Raw genomic sequence first — 19,553 nt, 5'->3', positions numbered from 1 at the left:
AACATTTCTTGTATCTTTTCAATCTTTGTCTCCAGGCTATTTATCTGTAACTCCATTTTGTTTTCAAGATTTTGGATCATTTTTATTATCATTATTCTAAATTCTTTTTCAGGTAGATTCCCTATCTCCTCCTCTTTTGTTTGACTTGGTGGGCATTTTTCATGTTCCTTTACCTGTTGGGTATTTCTTTGCCTTTTCATCTTGTTTAGATTGCTGTGTCTGGAGTGGGCTTTCTGTATTCTGGAGGTCTGTAGTTCCTTTTTATTGTGGAGGATTTACCCCGTGGGTGGGGTTAGACGATTGGCTTGTCAAGGTTTCCTGGTTAGGGAAGCTTGCGTCAGTGTACTGGTGCGTGCAATTTGATTTCTTCTCTTTGGAGAGCAATGGAGTGCCCAGTAATGAGTTTTGAGATGGGTCTATGTGTTAGGTGTGTCCTTGGGCAGCCTGTATGTTGATGTTCAGGGCTATGTTCCTGCGTTGCTGGAGAATTTGCGTGGTATGTCTTGCTCTAAAACTTATTGGCTCTTGGGTGGTGGTTGGTTTCAGTGTAGGTATGGAGGCTTTTTGACAGTCACTTATTACTTAAAATTCCATGTAGTCAGGAGTTTTCTGGTGTTCTCAGGTTTTGGGCTTAAGTCTCCTGCCTCTGGATTTCAGTTTTATTCTTCCTGTAGTCTCAGGACTTCTCCAACTATACAGCACTGATAAGAAAACTTCTAGGTTAATGGCGAAAAGATTCTCCCCCGTTAGTGACACCCAGAGAGGTTCACAGAGTTACATGAAGAAGAGGAGAGGGAGGAGGGCGATAGAGATGAGCAGGAGGAGCAAAAGGGGGACTCAAGAGGAGAGAGACAGATCTACGCAGCTGTCTGTTCCCAGAGTGTTCTCCGTAGCCCAGTCACCTACCAAGATTCACAGAATTGGATTGGGAAGAGAAGGGGAAAGGAGGAAATAGAGGTGTTCTGAGGTAGAAAACAGAGAGTCAAGATTGGGAGAGAATAATCTTCGGTTTAAAAATAGGGCTTCTCTTCTTTTTTTTTTTTTGTAAGGTTATAGTGTATTGAAAATGAAAATTAAGGAGTAGTAGAGGAGTACTAGAGGACTTTAAAAGAAATAAGAGAAAAAGAAAAATAGAAAATAGAAGAGAAAAAGGAAAGAAAAAAAAAGAAGAAGGAAAAAAAAGAAAAAAAGAAAGAAAAAAAAATTTTTTTTTTCCCCTAATTAAAAAAAATCGTAAAAATCTCCTTTCGAAGACAATGGGCTTCTTTTCTGGGCGCCTGATGACCTCAGCTAGCGATCAGAAGTTGTTTTGCGAAGTTTGCTCTGCGTTCAGTTATTCTTTTGATGATTTTGTAGGAGAGAAAGTGGTCTCCCCGTCCTACTCCTCCGCCATCTTGGCTCCTCTCTACAGTTTTTTCTTTAACATCTTTATTATTTATTCTAATAGTTTGCTCCTGTAATATTTTATATTTTTGTACAGTAACAAGTAGCTTAGTGTACAAAACATCCTAACTGAATGGTTTTATAAATTTTTTTTTTTTTTGGCCATGCCACACAGCTTAGGGGATCATAGTTCCCCCACAAGGGATTGAACCTGTGGCCCTGGCAATAAGCGTACCAAGTCCTAACAACTGGACTGCCAGGAAGCTTCCAAATTTGTTTAACAAATACCATAATATTGTTACAGGGTCCAGGCTTTCTCTGTTTGCTGCACAATAGGCCAGTGAATCCTAGAGACAGATGTTGAGGCAAGGAAGAGACTTTAATTGGGGAGCAGGCAGACAGAGAAGATGGTAGGCTAGCAGCCATCTTATTGGTGTCTGGATGCCAGGTTCTTTTTATAGATTAAAGGTGAAGGGAGGTGAGAAATCAAAGTGAAATGGCTATTAATGTTGCAAACATCTCCTAGAATGGCAAACCTCAGGCAGGGAATGTGTTAATTTCTTCCTTCCTGCCACCCAGGGGTGGACAGGGTTGTGAACAAAGGCACTTCAGTTTAACAGTCAGGCAGAGGGGCAAGATTCTCTGAGGCAAACCATTCTGTATGATTATAATAACAAAAGCAATGAAAAACAAATCAAAGAGACAGTTCCAACACGGAGTCAGAATTGGCCTCCTCCCTGCAGCAATATCACATGATTTATGAGATATATGATTTATGATATGGTAGAATTTAATAAATCCAACGCTGTTTCCAAAAGCTATAAAAATGTATTTGCTAGTATAACCTTAATACTATTCCACCAAGAATTAAAATATGGATAGCTTTTTAAAGACTTGTAGGTTTTCTATTTGCATATCTATTTCTTCAAGTAACTTTAGTAACCATGAATGCAGCGATTTTTAAATTTTGGCAAGAAAAGTTTATAAAAAATACATTTCCTTTGTATACCAGTTTATTGATATATTATTAGTTGATTATTGATAACACCTAGCATTTACTGATTACTGTTACAAAACAGAATTCAACTGAGTAAATTTTAAAGATCTTATTGACTTTATTCAACAATTCATGAATTGGGCAACATCCCATCTAGCAGATAAAAAGGAGCTCCTAATAACTGTACAAAATGGCAGAATTTTATAAGTAGAAAGAGGCAAGACAAGAAAGTTATTCTAGCAAGGATCTGATTGTTTCCTGCAAAATCACCTTTCTTTGGGGGATAGTAGGGGTCTATCAGGCGGATTTCCTTCCTAGTGCTGACCAGATAATTGGTTGGTTTAAGTTTTCACTACTGGGGGAGGTTAAAACTATAAATTAGGTATTAAATCTTGGTTTGATGTGGGCTTAGCACAAATAATGCATTTTGGGTCTGTTGTTTCTTTTTTCACATTACATCTGCAAACTACAATGTATTTATTAAATCTTACAGATTTCATAAAGCTTTTCTCTCGTTTTTCCTACTTAACATGAATGTTTTGGTACAGTTGGTATTGTAACATGGATATCTCATAGTTTGGAAGAAAAAATGTAATTGAGAATAATTGTATTAACTTCCTTGATAGCTTCCATTCCCTTATATTTGGGTAAAAGTATATTCTAAGAAGGCTATCCAATATCATGAACAGTAAGTAATCAGAATATTGTTTTCTCATTGCTCCCATCTGAAAACCCAGATGAGTTGAGCACCCATAATTTTCACCAAGAATCTCCAATATGTATTGTTTTTAAAACAAATCATCCAATCATACCAACTTTAGGTAAAACATCTTTGACACACGATCATAATTCAAGTTTGCCATACACTTGTAATTTAGCTTACTCTACTGGCCACAGAATAAAAATAAAATATGATTTCCAGCATAAGTGACTGTTTTACCTATCTGTACTGAGCAAGCAATGAATTGTAGAACATGCAAGGCTTTGCTGGGGTTACTCATCTCCTGCTTAGTGTGAATGATTTATTCATGCATAGGCTTTGTGATATGGTCACCATATTTACAGTGTCTTGGTTACAATTTCAACAGTACCAGTAGCTCTGTCTATGATATGTAGGATCAAGGTCCCCAGAGCTTAAACAGAGAATTCCCAGTCACTTATAGTCTTGATTTCCTGGAGTTCTTATGATGGAAACTTGGTACAGTGGAGTGGTCCAACTGTCAGCTTTGGTAGTACTACTCTTGTGGTTGAGTCTGATCTCTGCTATATACTAACTGTGTGACTGGGCAAACAACTCAATCCTCTTGGGTTGGAAATAATAGTGCCCCTCACATAAAAAGCACTTAAAACACTGTCTGGAATGAATAAATATTGGATATTGGTGGTAGTTTTATTAATAGTAAATTCTGCCTTAAAGTGATTTTTCTCTAAAATTGGTTAGGAGCCTTTCTGATATTAATTATTTCTAAAAGTAATATTTAGAAAGTATGAGTGGGGAAGGGTTGTGTATATGGGAGGGAAAGCATCCAGTTCTTTAAAAGGAGATGTTACACAGCATCATTCACAGATTGCTCTCCTGGCGACATCCTAAAGCCAAACTTCCATAAGCTCTTTTATATTTAAAAATATAGCATCTTTTCTGCTCATGCCATTAGAAAAAATAAAATGTAATTCTTAATATTAAATGTTTCACTTGAGAACAAAGAAAAAAGGCCAAACCTTTCTGCTTTTCATGACTCCACAGGGATCTTCGGAACCTAGTGATTGAAATGGTCTTGTCTACAGACATGTCTGGTCACTTCCAGCAAATTAAAAATATAAGAAATAGTTTGCAGCAACCTGAAGGGTAGGTTATAATTTTGTTTTCATATTAAAGATCTGTGGGCTTGGACTTGGAAAAGACTGTAGTTGGTTATTTTGTTCTGATAATTTGAGCATGCCTTTGTTTTGACAGGCTTGACAAAGCCAAAACTATGTCCCTGATTCTCCATGCAGCAGACATCAGTCACCCAGCCAAATCCTGGAAGCTGCACCACCGGTGGACCATGGCCCTAATGGAGGAGTTTTTCCTACAGGTGCCTCTTTCACACTATGTCTGTGCAAATGCTTTTGGAAATAGTGACTGTGCATATTAACATACCTCTTTTCTTTTTTTTTTCTTTTTTTTTTTTGTGACCCCATGGACTGTGCCCACTGGGCTCCTCCATCCATGGAATTTTCCAGGCAAGAGTACTGGAGTGGGTTGCCATTTCCTTCTCCTAACATACCTCTTTTCTGTACAGAATCCAGACCTTGTGACGTGATATTACCAACTGGCCACAATACATTTTTGGGACTTCAGGCAGAATTTATTAATCTCTCAGATAAATGTATTAAATAATCCTATGTAGTATTATACATGTTTTAAAGAGGGTCAAGTCTTGGATCTTAGATGCCAAGCTAGAGAGAAAGAAATGAACAGATTAGAGTTGTTATCTGCTATCCAAAGGTACAATGCTAGGGTTAGAGTTTTCAAAGACAGAAAATAGCTTTCATCATAAAAAGGGAAAGGGAGGATGTATAACACTTCTGCATACATCTTTTTGTTTGGAATTTACTTACACATGCATAGTTGCAAGGATGGTTGAGAAATATAGTTTTTAGCTGGGTGAACATGTACCTAACTGCAAGAAGCTATTGTTATGTGAAAAAGCAAGCCTGGATATTGTCAACAAAAAATTAATCAATAGCCAATATAAGAAAGAAATGGAAAATTTTATTTGAGTCAAACTGAGAATTGTAATCTAGGAAAGTCTCTCAGAGAGTTCTGAGAACTGTTCTGAAGAGGTAAAGGGGGAGGACAGTATATATGTGATTTTGGCAAGAGGGATGCGTGTAATCAAGTACATGTTCCACAGAAAGTTGTTGCTAGTCACTAGGAACAGACATCTTAGTTACACTTTTCTAAGTATGGAAAGATACAAGACAGGTTCATAAGAAATTTCTGCTGAAAATATTTAACTGTCTAAGGGCCAGTTCTGTCCATTGCCCTAGCACAAAGTGCCTCATTCTACTCTTCACTCTAAATTCCTTTCAGTGTGTGTTATAAATCGGCAACCGCAGTGGCTAATGACTTCTTGTAGAACTGGATGGTGGGCAATATTCTTTATTTTACAATCCCTTCCCTTTAGGTCCTAATTTTGACCAAGATTTAAGAGACATTTCATGACCAGTTTGTCCCATGGTGCTCAGAATGCTCATTCCCATGTCAGGCATGTGTTTCATTGATAACCCACTCAATATACTATTACTGGACTGTACCCATTAACAGTGGCCAAAAACTTCTGGAACACTTGTCATACTATTCTGTTATAGTTCAGGAAATGGTTTCATCTTGCTGCTTCGTCCCATACCTAGAGTTACACTTTTATAATCATTGATCCTATAGAACTGTGTATTTGACCAATTGTTTCAAGCTGCCTAGTCATTAATTTTATTTGAGTCTCAGCCACATATTTGGTAATACAAGAAACAATAATCATGAAAAATCAGCAGAATACAAATGATAGAGCTAGTAACATTAATAAGTTTATAAGTGAGTACTTAAGAACTTCCGTTAGGTATGGTCCATATCTCCCCAGGTCACCTGACCAGTCTGTTTTGCATGAATCACTATCTTTAAGGGAAATGATGTCTTGGCATTGTACATAAAGTTCATCAAAGATGGCTGCACATACAAAGCAAGCAGTGGGTCATCTTGACTCCTGGTGACACTGAAAAAGTTATGTTATTTTCTAAGGAGTTACATGGCTGGTGCCAGAAGGAGAAAACTTCATCTTTATGATTAAGCAGGTATTTCTGCTCCTGGGGAGATTTGGTTAATACATAATGCATATTAACAATGGACACTTGAGGGGAGGGAAAAGGCCCAAATGGGCAGAGCAAAAAATTATGTTTAAATTTTCCTTGTATTGCCTTAAAATGTGAATTTTTATTTCATCAACATGGAGAATGACCAGCATTCTCTACAACATGTATACATGTTTTTTCCTGTGTGGTGTCCCTCTTCAGTTTCTACTCCCACTTGGGGTTCTAGAGTATAGTGAGTCAAGTAATTCAGGAAATCTCTACACTTAACAATTATAATTTTATTATAAAGAATACAACTCAGAACAACCAAATAAGGATGGATAAAGGGCAAGGTTTGGAAGGGTCCCAGACATGGAGCTTCCATGCTCTCTCACCATAGAGACAGGGTATGCCACCTTCTGGTACAGCGTGTTCACCAACCAACATGTGCTGCTCAGCTTTGGGGTCAGGAGTTTTTATGGGGGGTTCATTTCATAGGCATGATTGATTAAATCATTGGCCAATATAATGAAAGTCAATCTCCAGCCCTCCTTTCATACCAGGAGAGCAGGCTGCCCCAGTATTCCAGGCCTCTAATCATGTGATTATTCTCTCTGGTGACCAGCTCCAACCTGAAGCAATCTATGGGGTCTCGGCCATGACTCACACAGTTGTTTTATTTTTATTTATTTATTTGACTGGTTAGGGTTAGGGTTAGGGTTGTGATTCACTAAACAACAGATTTTCAATGTAAGGAAACAGCTTTCTATGGGAAGAAGATGCCATCTAGGACTTTCATGGCTGAAGAGGAAGTACATGACTGGCTTCAAAGCTTCAAAGGCTGACTCACTTGTTAGGGGCTAATGCAACCGGTGACTTAAAGTTGAAGCCATTGCTCATTTACTGTTCTGAAAATCCTTAGGGCCCCTAGTGTTAGTCGCTCAGTTGTATCCAACTCTTTGTAACCCCATGACTGTAACCTGCCAGGCTCCTCCATCCACGGGGTTTTCTAGGCAAGAATACTGGAATGGGTAGTCATTTCCTTTTCCAGGAGATCTTCCCTACCTAGGTCTTGAACCTGGGTCTCCCACATTGCAGGCTGACTCTTTACCATCTGAGCCACCAGGGAAGCCCTTAAGAATTATGCTAAGTTTGTTCTACCTGTACCCTATAAATGGAACAATAAAGCCTGAATGATAGCACATGTGTTGACAATATGCTTTACTGCCTATTTTAAGGCCATTGCTGAGACCCACTGCTCAGGAAAAGATTCATTTTAAATTATTACTGTTCGTTGGCAATGCACTGGTTATCTGAGAGCTTTGATGGAGATGTATAAGATAATGTTGTTTTCATGCCTATTAACACAACATCCATTCTGCAGCCATGGATCAAGGAATAATTTCCACTTTCAAGTCTTATTATGTAAGAATTACATTTCATAAAACTATATCTGCCATAGATAGTGATTCCTCTGATGGATCTGAGCAAAGCAAATGAAAACCTTCTGGAAAGAATTCACTATTCCAGATGTCGTTAAGAACATTTGTTATTCATGTAAAAAGTCAAGATATTGACATTAACAGGAGTTTAATAAAAGTTGATTCTAACCCTCAGGGATGATTTGGAGGAGTTCAAGACTTCAGTGGAGGAAGTAACTGTAGATGTGGAAATAACAGGAAAGTTAGAATTAGATGTGAAGCCTGAAAATGTGACTGAATTGCTGCAATATCATAAGACGACTTCAATTCATGAGGAGTTGCTTCTGACGGATGAGCGAAAAAAGTGATTTCTTGATATGGAAACCATTCATGGTGAAGATGCTGTGAAAATTGTTGAAATGACAACAGAGGATTTAGAATATTACATAAACTTAGTTGATAAAGCAGTGGCAGAGTTTGAGAGGGTTGACTTCAATTTTGAAAGAATTCTGCTATGGGTAAAATGCTGTCAAACAACACCACATATTACAGAGATACCATTCATGAAAGGAAGAGTCAATTGATGTGCCGCATTCATTGTGTTCTTATTTTAAGAAATGGCACATCCACCCAACCTTTAGCAACTACCTCCCTGATCAGTAAGCAGCCATCAGTACTCAAAACCTCCACTAGCAAAAAGATTACAAATCCCTGAAGACTCAGATGATGGCCAAAATTTCTATCAATAAAGTATTTTTTAATTAACCTATGTATATTGCTTTTTTAGGCATAATGTAAGTACACACTTACTAGACTACATTAGACTACAGTATGGTATAAACATAACTTTTATATACACTAGGAAACAAAAAAACTTGTAGTTCACTTTATTGCAATGCTTGCTTTGCACTAGGAAACATAAAAACTCATATAGCTCACTTTATTACAGTGCTTGCTTTATTTTGGTGGTCTGAAACCCAACCTAGAATATCTCCAAGGTATACCTGTACTAGTTCTTTTTTATGGCATTTCAAAGAAGAAATTCCAACAACCCCCAAGGGAATTGCTAAGACAGACATAAACTGTCAGGTCTGAGCACATCAGGCTACTTGAGTTTCCAAGTCGATGGAACCACTTTCTCAACCCCTACCTACAGGCTCATCTCCAAGAAAAGATGCATTTATTCAGGGGCATAACTAAGTTGTTGGTTAAATAATTGAGTTTAGTGGTCTCTGTTCTGCTCAATTCAGTCGCGAAATCAAGTCCAACTCTGCAACCGCAGGGACTACAGAATGCCAGGCTTCCCTGTCCTTCACTAGCTCCTAGAGTTTGATCAAATTCACATCCATTGAGTCTGTGATGCTATCTAACCATCTCATCCTCTGCTGCTCTCTTCTCCTCCATCCCTCCATCTTTCCCAGCATCAGGGTCTTTGCCAATGAGTCAGCTCTTCACATCAGGTAGCCAAAATTTGGAGTTTCAGCATTAGTCCTTCCAATGAATATTTGGGACTGATTTCCTTTGGAATGATTGGTTTGATCTCCTTGCTGTCCAAGGGACTCTCAAGAGTCTTCTCTAGCACCACAACTCAAAAGCATCAGTTCTTTGGTGCTCAGCCTTCTTTATGGTCCAATTCTACATCAGTACATGTCTACTAGAAAAACCATAGACCTTTGTCAGCAAAGTGATATCTCTGTTTTTTAATATGCTGTCTAGGTTTGTGATAACTTTCCTTCCAAGAAGGAAACACCTTTTAATTTCATGGCTCCAGTCACTGTTTACGGTAAATTTGGAGCCCAAGAAAATAAAATCTGTCACTATTTCCACTTTTTCCCTTCTATTTGCCATGAAGTGATGGGACCAGATCCTATGATCTTAGTTTTTTTTTTAATGTTGAGTTTTAAGACAGCTTTTTCACTCTCCTCTTTCACCCTTATCAGGAGATTCTTTAATTTCTCTTCATTTTCTGCCTTTAGGGTGGTATAATATGTATATCTGAGGTTGTTGATATTTCTCCCAGAAATCTTGACTCCAGCTTGTGATTCATCCAGCCTGGCATTTTGCATGACACGCTCTGCACACCTAAGGCTCCCAGGTAGCACAGGGGTAAAGAATCTGCCTGCCAATGCAAGAGATTCTGGTTCAGTCCCTGGGTCAGAAAGATCCCCTGGGGGAGGGCATGGAAACCCACTCCAGTACTCCTGCTGGAAAATTCCATGGACAGAGGAATCTGGCAGGCTACAGCCCATAGCATCACAAAAAGTTGGACATGACTGATCACGTACACATACACTCTACATGTAAGTTAAATACGCAAGGTTACAACATACAGCCTTATTGTACTCCTTTCCCAATTTTGATCCTCTCCATTGTTCCATGTCGAGTTCTAACTGTTGCTTCTTGGTCTACATACAAGTTTCTCAGGAAGCAAGTAAGGTGGACTCATATTCCCATCGCTTTAAGAATATTTCACAGTTGTTGTGATCCACACAGTCAAAGACTTTAGTGTAGCCAATGAAACAGAAGTAGATGTTTTTCTGGAATTCCCCTGCTTTCACCATGATCCAGCGAATGTTGGCAATTTGACCTCTGGTTCTTCTGCCTTTTCTAAACCCAGCTTGTACATCTGTAAGTTCTCGGTTCATGTACTGCAGAAGCCTAGCTTGAATGGTTTTGCACGTAACCTTGCTAGCATGTGAAATGAGTGCGATTGTGCATTAGTTTGAACATCATTTAGCATTGCCCTTCTTTGGGACTGGAATGAAAATTGACCTTTTGGCCACTGCTGATATTTCCAAATTTGCTAATATATTGAGTGCAACACTTTAACAACATTATCTTTTAGGATTTTAATGACCTAGGGACCTAAAATTTTGCATCAACCACTTATCTGATTCAATGCATCAGAATATACATGTATTCAGTAAGTTTTTTTATTTTTAAAAGTATTTTTTTGGCTTCCTATGGTTAGCATCCTCAAATGAAAGCACAACCCCCCAAAATATATAAACCGGTTGACGTACACAGTGTCTATTGCTTTTGACCCTGATTTCACTTTGATGAAAAGTAAATGTTCCCTATTCAGGAACAGAATAAGAAAATTGTTAAGTCTGTCAAACTCACCCTCAGGGATCCTGACTCCCTCTTTACATATCTTTCCCTTTCCCTTAGGAGTCTCCCTTGTCCTCTAGGGTTCCTGGTTCCCTCAGAATCTGGCTACAAGGCCCCCTACTAATCTTGTGCTCATGGCCTTTATTCACCCTAAAGAATAAGTAACACTTTGAAATATTTATAAACAAATAATTAACTCACCTTAGCATTCAATGTGTTTAGCAGTGGAAGTTTAATATTCTAAATCAATTGTGGAGTACAGGAAGCAAGTATAATATAAAATCTCCTACTTCATCTGTAGGAAGATCAACCCTCCATGCATTTGTCAAATGCCTAAGTCCTATATGAAAATTTTAGCATCCAGCATTTTATGAAATTTAGTTCGTGGAAAATAAATCATCCCAATGCCTTTTTAAGGCACAAATGATCATTTTCAGGTCAAGGAATTTAAATGATATAAATCTAAATCTTTAAAAATATCACCAACACTGTAACTAATAAAAGCAATTAATCATCTTTGCATATGTCAATTAGGAATTTACAATATTGCATTTCCCATGAGGTGTATAACTAGCTTTATTTCTATTTTAATAAGGGTAATGTCATTTTATTTAACAAGCTATTAATGATATTATTCTTTTACTTTATTCTCAACATGTTAAAATAAAATTCATAATAGTCTTTCAATCAAGCCCTCATACAGGTTGTCTTATTTCTATCTATAGTCCCAGAGTCTCCTTTTCATTCAGTTTTGAAGCACAAGCCTCATCCTTAACTTATCCCAAGCCACCCCTATGCTGCCTACAGATTAATGTTTCAGAAACAGAATTCCTGTTATGTCAATTCCATCTAAGCAATAGAAAGGGAAAGCCAATGCCCCAGTCCATTAAAAGTAAATTAAGTACCAATCCTTTTTCTTGTAGTTTAACACCATCCAAGATATGCATCACACATCATAAACACCTCTAATTTGCAGGTGCTTTTGCTATTATTAATTATGATTTTTGTTGTTGTTGTTGTTGTTCAGTTGCTAAATCACGTCCAACTCTTTGTGATCCCAGGGACTGCAGCACCCAGTTCCTCTGTCCTCCACTCTCTTAATGAAGTTTGCTTAAATTCATGTCCATTGAGTCAGTGATGCTATCTAACCAGCTCTGATTTTTATTAGTTAATATTTACTGACTACTGACTATATATTAGGTAGTGTCCTTAAACTTCATATATATTATCTTAGATAACCTCAAGATAACTCTATTAGACAGATGCTATTATATCCTTATTCCTACAATGAGTCAACTGAAATCAGAGTTAGTTAACAGAGGAGGAGAATTCGTTTCTGCAAAGCCTGTGATTGGTTTGTCTGAAGGAACAGAGATAGCAGTGATACAACTTTGTGTCTTGTGACTCCAGGGCTAACAACACTCATAATTCACCTCCATTTGTCCCTTAAGCCAAGTATAACTATTAATTCCAAAAGGAATGGATGTTATTCTCTTGGGGAATGATGAAGTTTCCTGGGAGAGGTCACAGCAATTCTATCTCTATTTTCTGTAACTTGTGACATAGGGAAACATTCTTGTTTGTAGCTACTTGGCCTACTAATTCTTTGGTGACCATATTAGATCTTCCCAAGCAATTCTGATTTCAAACTTTCTGCCCCTCTTAATCAGAGGCATGGATCAGAGGAATTGCACCAGAAAATATCATCAGTAAAAACTTTAAAGCCGCACATTGACATAATGTAAAGATCATGATGAAAAGATGTTAGAGAAAGCAGACAAAGGAAACAGAAGTTCTCAGACAGGTGTTGCCTTGTAACATGGGCTCTGCCACTAAATGTACACCACTCCCTTTTGTCCCCTGATCTTAGGACCAGATCATATGTCCTAATAGTGGTCTTATGGGGCTTCCTTGGTGGCTCAGATGATAAAGAATCTACCTGCAATGTCAGAGACCCAGGTTCGATCCTTGGGTTGGGAAGACCCCCTGGAGGAGGGCATGGCAACCCACTCCAGTATTATTCTTTTTTTATTTTCTTTAAATAATTTTAAAAATTAATTAATTTATTTTTAATTGGAGGGAAATTACTTTACAATATTGTGGTGGGTTTTGCCACACATTGACATGAATCGGCCACAGGTGTACATGTGTCCCCCCATTCTGTCTTTTTTTTTTTCCATTTATTTTTATTAGTTGGAGGCTAATTACTTTACAATATTGTAGTGGTTTTTGCCATACATTGACATGAATCAGCCATGGATTTACATGTGTTCCCCATCCCGAACCCCTCTCCCACTCCAGTCCAGTATTCTTGACTGGAGAATTCCATCTGTCCTCTCCCCTCTTCAAGAGTATACTCTCAAAGTATCCTCTCTCCTCTTTCAAATCTCCTTGAATGCAAAGAGCCAATGTTTGATAAAGCTTATCATAATTAAGGGCTTCCCAGGTGGCACTGTGATAAAGTATCCTGCCAATGCAGGAGACACAAGAAATGCAGGTCTGTCCCTGGGTTGGGAAGATGCCCTGGAAGAGGAAATAGCAACCCAGTCCAGTATTCTTGCCTGGAAAATTTCAAGGCCAGAGGAGCTTGGCAGGCTACAGTCCATGGGGTCACAAAGAGTCTGACACGACTGAGCAACTGAGCATGCAGTCATGCTCTCATAGTAAAAAAGTTTTGTATGTAGTAGCCACCTTTAAATCTATTATCTCTTGTGATATTTAGCCCCTCCAAAAATGGAGTTCTTCAATATTTGTGTTCAATTAATCTACAGTTGATAAGATCAAATAGTAAAAAACATTGATATTTCAATTTTTTCTGATAAGACTACATTAAAATAAGATTTATGCAAACAGTAGCTCAGTTGATAAAGAATCTGCCTGCAATGCAGAAGACCCCGGTTCAATTCCTGGGTCGGGAAGATCCGCTGGAGAAGGGATAGGCTACCCACTCCAGTATTCTGGGGCTTCCCTTGTGGCTCAGCTGGTGAAGAATCTGCCTGCAATGTAGGAGAACTCTGTTCGATCCCTGGGTTGGGCAGATCCCCTGGAGAAGGGAAAGGCTACCCACTCCAGTATTCTGGCCTAGAGAATTCCATAGATTGTATAGTCCATGGGGTCACAAAGAGGCAGACACGACTGAGGGACTTTCACTCACATGCAAACAGAATGTAAGAATATTGACTATGTTCCTCATTACTTGCTGTGGGAACTTCAATAAAACTTGGTTTATAGGTAGAAAGATCTTTCAAAATGCTAATACACTTTAAAAAAGAAAGGGTTTAATTTTATTTATTTGACTGTACTGGGTCTTAGTTGCAGCATATGAATTCTCAGATGCAGTATCGGGATCCAGTTCCCCAAGCAGGAATCAAACGCAGGCCCTCTGCTTTGGGAGGGTGGTGCCTTAGCCACTAGACCACCAAGTGGCTGCTGCTTAGTTGCTTCAGCCACGTCCTACTCTGTGTGACCGCATGGACTGCAGCCTGCCAGGCTCCTCTGTGCATGCGATTCTCTAGGCAAGAGTACTAGAGTGGGTTTCCAGGCCACCCTCCAGGGGATCTTCCTGACCCAGGGATCGAACCTGGGTCTCGCGTATTGCAGGTGGATTCTTTACTGCTGAGCCAAGGAGGTCCCTCATAAGTTTAAAAGCAGTGCAATCATGAATTCTTGATACTGAAGATCTGCTGATGTTATTTGACATTGGGGGAAAAAAGCAGAAAATTCATGAGCTGGATTGTCAAATGCCAAATAACATACCAAGACTAGCTTATGGCGACTTTAGGAAATTCCAAAGAACAAAGGTTTCTCTCTCTAGAATAGCAGTGCAGAGTCTCCAGGTGCTGAAAATGTTTCTGTTATTTTACTTCTGCAATATGTGCCTTGTACAACACATCCCCAAAGGGAGACCAACTCAGTAAAGTTATATGAACTTGAATAACAGCTTTTGGTTTTATAATAAATACACAAAGCCAATTAAGAAATAAAATATGCAACTTTTTAAGGCTTTTTATCTAAGCTGTTCTTATCTTAGTTTCTCCACACCAAGTCTGTACTAATGGGCTTTTCTTTCTGTAGGGAGATAAAGAAGCTGAATTAGGGCTTCCATTTTCCCCGCTTTGCGATCGGAAGTCAACGATGGTGGCCCAGTCCCAAATAGGTAATGCTGAGAATTGGTGGTTATGGAGAGCGAATTTGTGCCTGTTAGTTTTCAAATGGATACACAATGTTGTTCACTCATGAAAGTCTACTCCATATTCATGATAAATTTAATCTTTAGACTGATCTATATGGAGGTGAATGGTAAGAATTTTGAAACGTTCTCACAAAATGAATCAACAGAGCAGAGTTAGTAAATAATTTAATTCTCTTAGTAATCCTTTTATAAAATAGAGCTTTCTTCTCTTTCTGTGCAAGAGACAGCGTTTTTTGTTGTTTTGTTGCTGATTATTTTCTGTAATTTAATTCTTTATACATGGAATAATCCAATGAAAATATTAATGTATCTGTTCTGTTATCACTAAATTTGAATAATATGCCTAATGTACTAGCTCATATTCTTTTGGGAAAAAATTCTTAGGATATGAATATGTTAGGGAAACCAACAACAGGAAATTTGTAAAATGACATTGCTCCCAACCTAATTTATTCTTTTCATTTGTGTTTATGTTGGGAACTTCAAATCCAGCCCATGATTAAAACATATTATTGCTATTAATATACTAAAATGGTATTCCCTGGGCCAGCATCTTCATTTCTGGCATCTATGACCAATAAATGACAGAATCACTGCCTTACCTCTGTAGTTGGTCCTGCACCGCCTCCTCCAAACTGGCGATCACCTGTCAGAAAGCTTCTTGTGTTCACCTTTCCCCCTTCCTACCCGTGTTCTAATAGCTGTTTTCCTAGCTACCATAACGCAGGTGCCTCTCATCGTTTACAAGGTGTGGATACGGCAGTTAAGGGCCTCTGTGGGCAGACTGAGAAAAATTAAGTTTCTGAGGCCTGTTGCTGTTCTGTGATTCCTGCCATGTTAGTAAAGGTGGCTCATTTGACAGTCTCTAGATCCCAAGCATTTAAAACCACAGACAAAACTTGAAAGAATACCCTGGTGGTCAATTAACAGTGACTTAACTTGAAGTCATCAATTAAGATACAAAACTACTGAAGTTTTTTGAATCAAAAATGTGCCTTAATATACACTATGGTGAATCCAATTGTATGAAATGGGAATTACTTTATCCAAGTTCCTGATGAATAGGATATTTTTTAAATGTAGATATTTCCCAGGACAGTGTCATTGAAAAAGCATCCCCACAGTGTTCTCTTATATTCAGATGATGGTCTGTTGCTCCCAGTTGTGTTTAAGGCAACAGACATTTGATTTCCAGCGCCACACTTCTCCTGGGCCCTCGGGTGTTGAATGTACACAGAGCTTGTCTTCTTCTCCACCTAAACACAGGTAGTAAATGCTCCCTAGAGGACCATGCCCCATTCTCTGTGTCTGTCATTTTCTAGTTTGATGAGTACTTTAAATGTAAAAGTCTTTATTCAGTCCTGACAACTCAAAGTGGTGGGATTAATGCTGTCTCCCGGAGATGTTACTGTTCTCTGACAGATTTAACAGAATACACCCACGCTCTGTGAACTAACGTTTTGTAGCCCGAGAATAATAAACAGCTATTTGAAATATTACCTCACTGGCAGAAAGCTCTGACTGATATAGTATGAGAAAAAAAAAAAAAAGTGGTTGCCTTCCTGTGGCTTGAAAAAATAGTTCAACTATTTAGTTTCTTTGGAGATTGGATATTATGTCTTGTTGGTCAATAACAAAATTCAACAAACAAGTGAAGATTTTTTAGAAAGGAGAGTGATCCCTCTCATTAACAGTGAAAAACAAATTGACTCTGGTTAGTCTGAAATTATTGTTAACAATAATATGAGGCTGAATATTAACAGGAAACCCAATACACTTGAGTTAGCAAGTTTAAATTGTATCCCATTTTTACTGCTTGAGAGATGATTTTGTAGAGCAGTTAAACTCTCCTAAAGATTGTATTGGATTAAAATTAATTGCAAAGGGTAAGCTAAGCCAACATTGTAGTTGAAAATTGCTATCAGGAGGTTAGATCTGAATTATTACTAATTTAGAATTTAGGAAATTATAACACTTGACTTTATTGATATTTATTTATGTTTTTGCTTTCGTAGGTTTCATTGATTTCATAGTAGAACCAACATTTTCTCTTCTGACAGACTCAACAGAGAAAATTATTATTCCTCTTATAGAGGAAGACTCGAAAACCAAAACTCCTTCCTATGGAGCAAGCAGGTTTGATTGTTTTCTTTTTTTGTGTCTTTTCTCTTTTACTTATAATTATCTTTATTATTCCTTACATTAAGCAGGAAATTCTTAGAAGAATTACTAGGTAGTATTGCCACCTAATGGCTCTATAATATATTGCATCTGCCTTTGAAGTTAGGAACTTGATGTCACTAGGAAAAATATCCAGGTTTAATACTAAAGAGTATTACAGAATCTTATTCAGTACTCAGGATAATAAATATTATTTGAATTTTTATTGAAATGTGTGAATTATATCCTGGATATATTAACATATCCAATCGTGGCAGGCAGTTGGGAGAGGGGAATTATGTTGTGTTGCTAACAAACAAATCAATCACAGACCACTTGTATATCTAGAAAGATGCCTATTTCAAAGTTAGCCTTTTAGATGACATGAATACAATGGATCTGGATAATGTGTAATAGTAAAGTTCATTTATATACAATTTAAAACATTTCAATCTAGATTTTTTTATTGATAAATGTGTTAAAGGATATTATTTAAAATGTCCAGTTGCAGAAAAATTATGCTAAATTCTCGCCCATATGAACACATAGCTGTTCCTAATAACATACCAACAGGTTCCTTAAATGTTGCCCTAGTGAAGAAACAGAGGGGATGTTCTGCCTGAGAAAGATCCAGGTTGGCCTGGCGATTAAATGATGGAAGGAGGGGCAGGGACGGTTATCTGACTTTGAGCTCCAGAACGCTGGTGTCTATTTTGTGATGTTCACCAGTGGACTCACCACTAAGTCAGCTGTCTCAAGATTCCGCTCCTCTGTTTAGGCCTCACCCACTGCCATCCCCACCCCGTAACACATGCTGTGGGATTATGACCTGCTGCTCTGGCCCTGTCCACGAGGGAAGGAAGGTGTGCGGTGAGCAGCCCTGGGCCTGGCTGCTGCCTTCCTGCTTCTCCAGCTGGTTTTATGAAGTGTTTCAGGCCTTGCTTCCTCATCCCATATTCTGCCCTTGGCATTTTCTGGTTTCTTTGGTGGTTAGTATTAGCTCAGTAACCTATATGTTATCTCACATTGCTGATTCCCTTAGACGATCAAATATGAAAGGCACCACGAATGATGGAACCTACTCCCCCGACTATTCCCTTGCCAGCGTGGACCTGAAGAGCTTCAAAAACAACCTGGTGGACATCATCCAGCAGAACAAAGAGAGGTGGAAAGAGTTAGCTGCTCAAGGTACAGTTGTTTATGAGGACTTCCTGCCATCCCTCTCTGTCCTAATGCCTCCTCTGAGATGTTGGATTGTTTTTCTCCCCAGATTTCCTCTTTTACAAAATATGCAAGCTCTTAGAGGTATTTATAATTTGGCTATTCATGAGAAAATTGACTATTCATAAGACTTTGACTATTCATAAGAAAATTGGTCTGTCTGTTAAATAAAAAGAAATTCTGCTCTGTTTGTGCCATGTAGGCTGTAGAAGTATTGACGTGGGTGACAGGAAAGTGGATGTGAAGGAAGGATGGGACAGTAAAAGCGTGACCAAGTTTTACGTGGCACAGTACCCTCCTGTTCATTTCTAGAGGTGCTTTTGATCCTGTGTTTCAGGCCTTCCAAATAGATTGTGTTGCACTAGGGAAGCAAGACTTTGTGTCAGAGATTTGAGGTTTTTTTTTTTTTTTTCAGTTTTACTAAGTTATTTCTTTGGCTGACAGTTTCACTCATGAGTTGGAAAGATCATTTGTAATCTGCTACTGAAGAAATATGTCCCTGGCATATCATAGGTGCTTTATTTATTGAATGTGTTTTTGAATGAAAGAGTGAATGAATAAACTTCACTTTGAATCTATTTATTCAGAAAGGAAAACAAATGAACATATTTTCAGAAATAGAAAGAAGACAGGAGGGAAACAAGATTTCTGAAACGCCTCCTATGTACCAGGCATTTTACATGTATTATCCTATTTCCTTTTATAACTGTCTTTTGAAGTGGAAAATATTACGCTCATTTTACAGTCTGGAAATAGAAGATCATACAGCTTCTAAGCACTAGAGTCAGAACTGATTCTCTACCCAAGGTTTTTCCCACTGCATGCTATTATACTGTCCCGTATCTTTCAAGAAAGTATGAAAAAAATTGAGTTGAAATATTTATATTCAATAAATCTAAGAATCCAATTGACCAAAATGCACTCTTCTCTAAGAAAGTTTTAACTAAAATAAACAACAGTGAACCCCAAACATCAACCCATCACTTAGAACCTATTTGTTATAAAGGAAAACTCTGTGTCAGAATTGGATTAAGTACAATTGCTCTCTTTCTAATAAACTTTATTGTGTTGCACACAGGGGTAAATTTTAGATTTGCATAAAGTTCTCAACTTACATTTCTGAAATTGAGTAATGATAACTCAGTCCTGCAGGTATAAAATGTGCAACCAAGATTTGAACATAGGAAGTCTGGCTTTAAGCAAATTAAAATCATAGAGCATTTTAATAATATAATTTCCA

The 19,553-nt window shown here is 38.1% G+C and overlaps 1 protein-coding gene across 6 annotated transcripts in view; it reads left to right on the top strand.

Moving 5' to 3' along the window:
* The window catches only part of PDE1A (phosphodiesterase 1A), a 376,209-nt gene that overhangs the window by 312,217 nt on the left and 44,439 nt on the right, over window positions 1–19,553 (top strand). For all 6 annotated transcript variants that reach the window (XM_043488084.1, XM_043488083.1, XM_043488081.1 and 3 more), the window contains 5 exons: window positions 4,125–4,226; window positions 4,335–4,455; window positions 14,815–14,896; window positions 16,948–17,068; window positions 18,135–18,280. In XM_043488084.1, the coding sequence (XP_043344019.1) occupies window positions 4,125–4,226; window positions 4,335–4,455; window positions 14,815–14,896; window positions 16,948–17,068; window positions 18,135–18,280 (572 nt within the window). The remainder of the gene's footprint in view (window positions 1–4,124; window positions 4,227–4,334; window positions 4,456–14,814; window positions 14,897–16,947; window positions 17,069–18,134; window positions 18,281–19,553) is intronic.

The sequence above is a fragment of the Cervus canadensis genome, chromosome 15 (assembly GCF_019320065.1).
Source record: "Cervus canadensis isolate Bull #8, Minnesota chromosome 15, ASM1932006v1, whole genome shotgun sequence".
NCBI classification, from domain to species: domain Eukaryota; kingdom Metazoa; phylum Chordata; class Mammalia; order Artiodactyla; family Cervidae; genus Cervus; species Cervus canadensis.
This window is presented reverse-complemented; position numbering and strand designations above follow the sequence as displayed.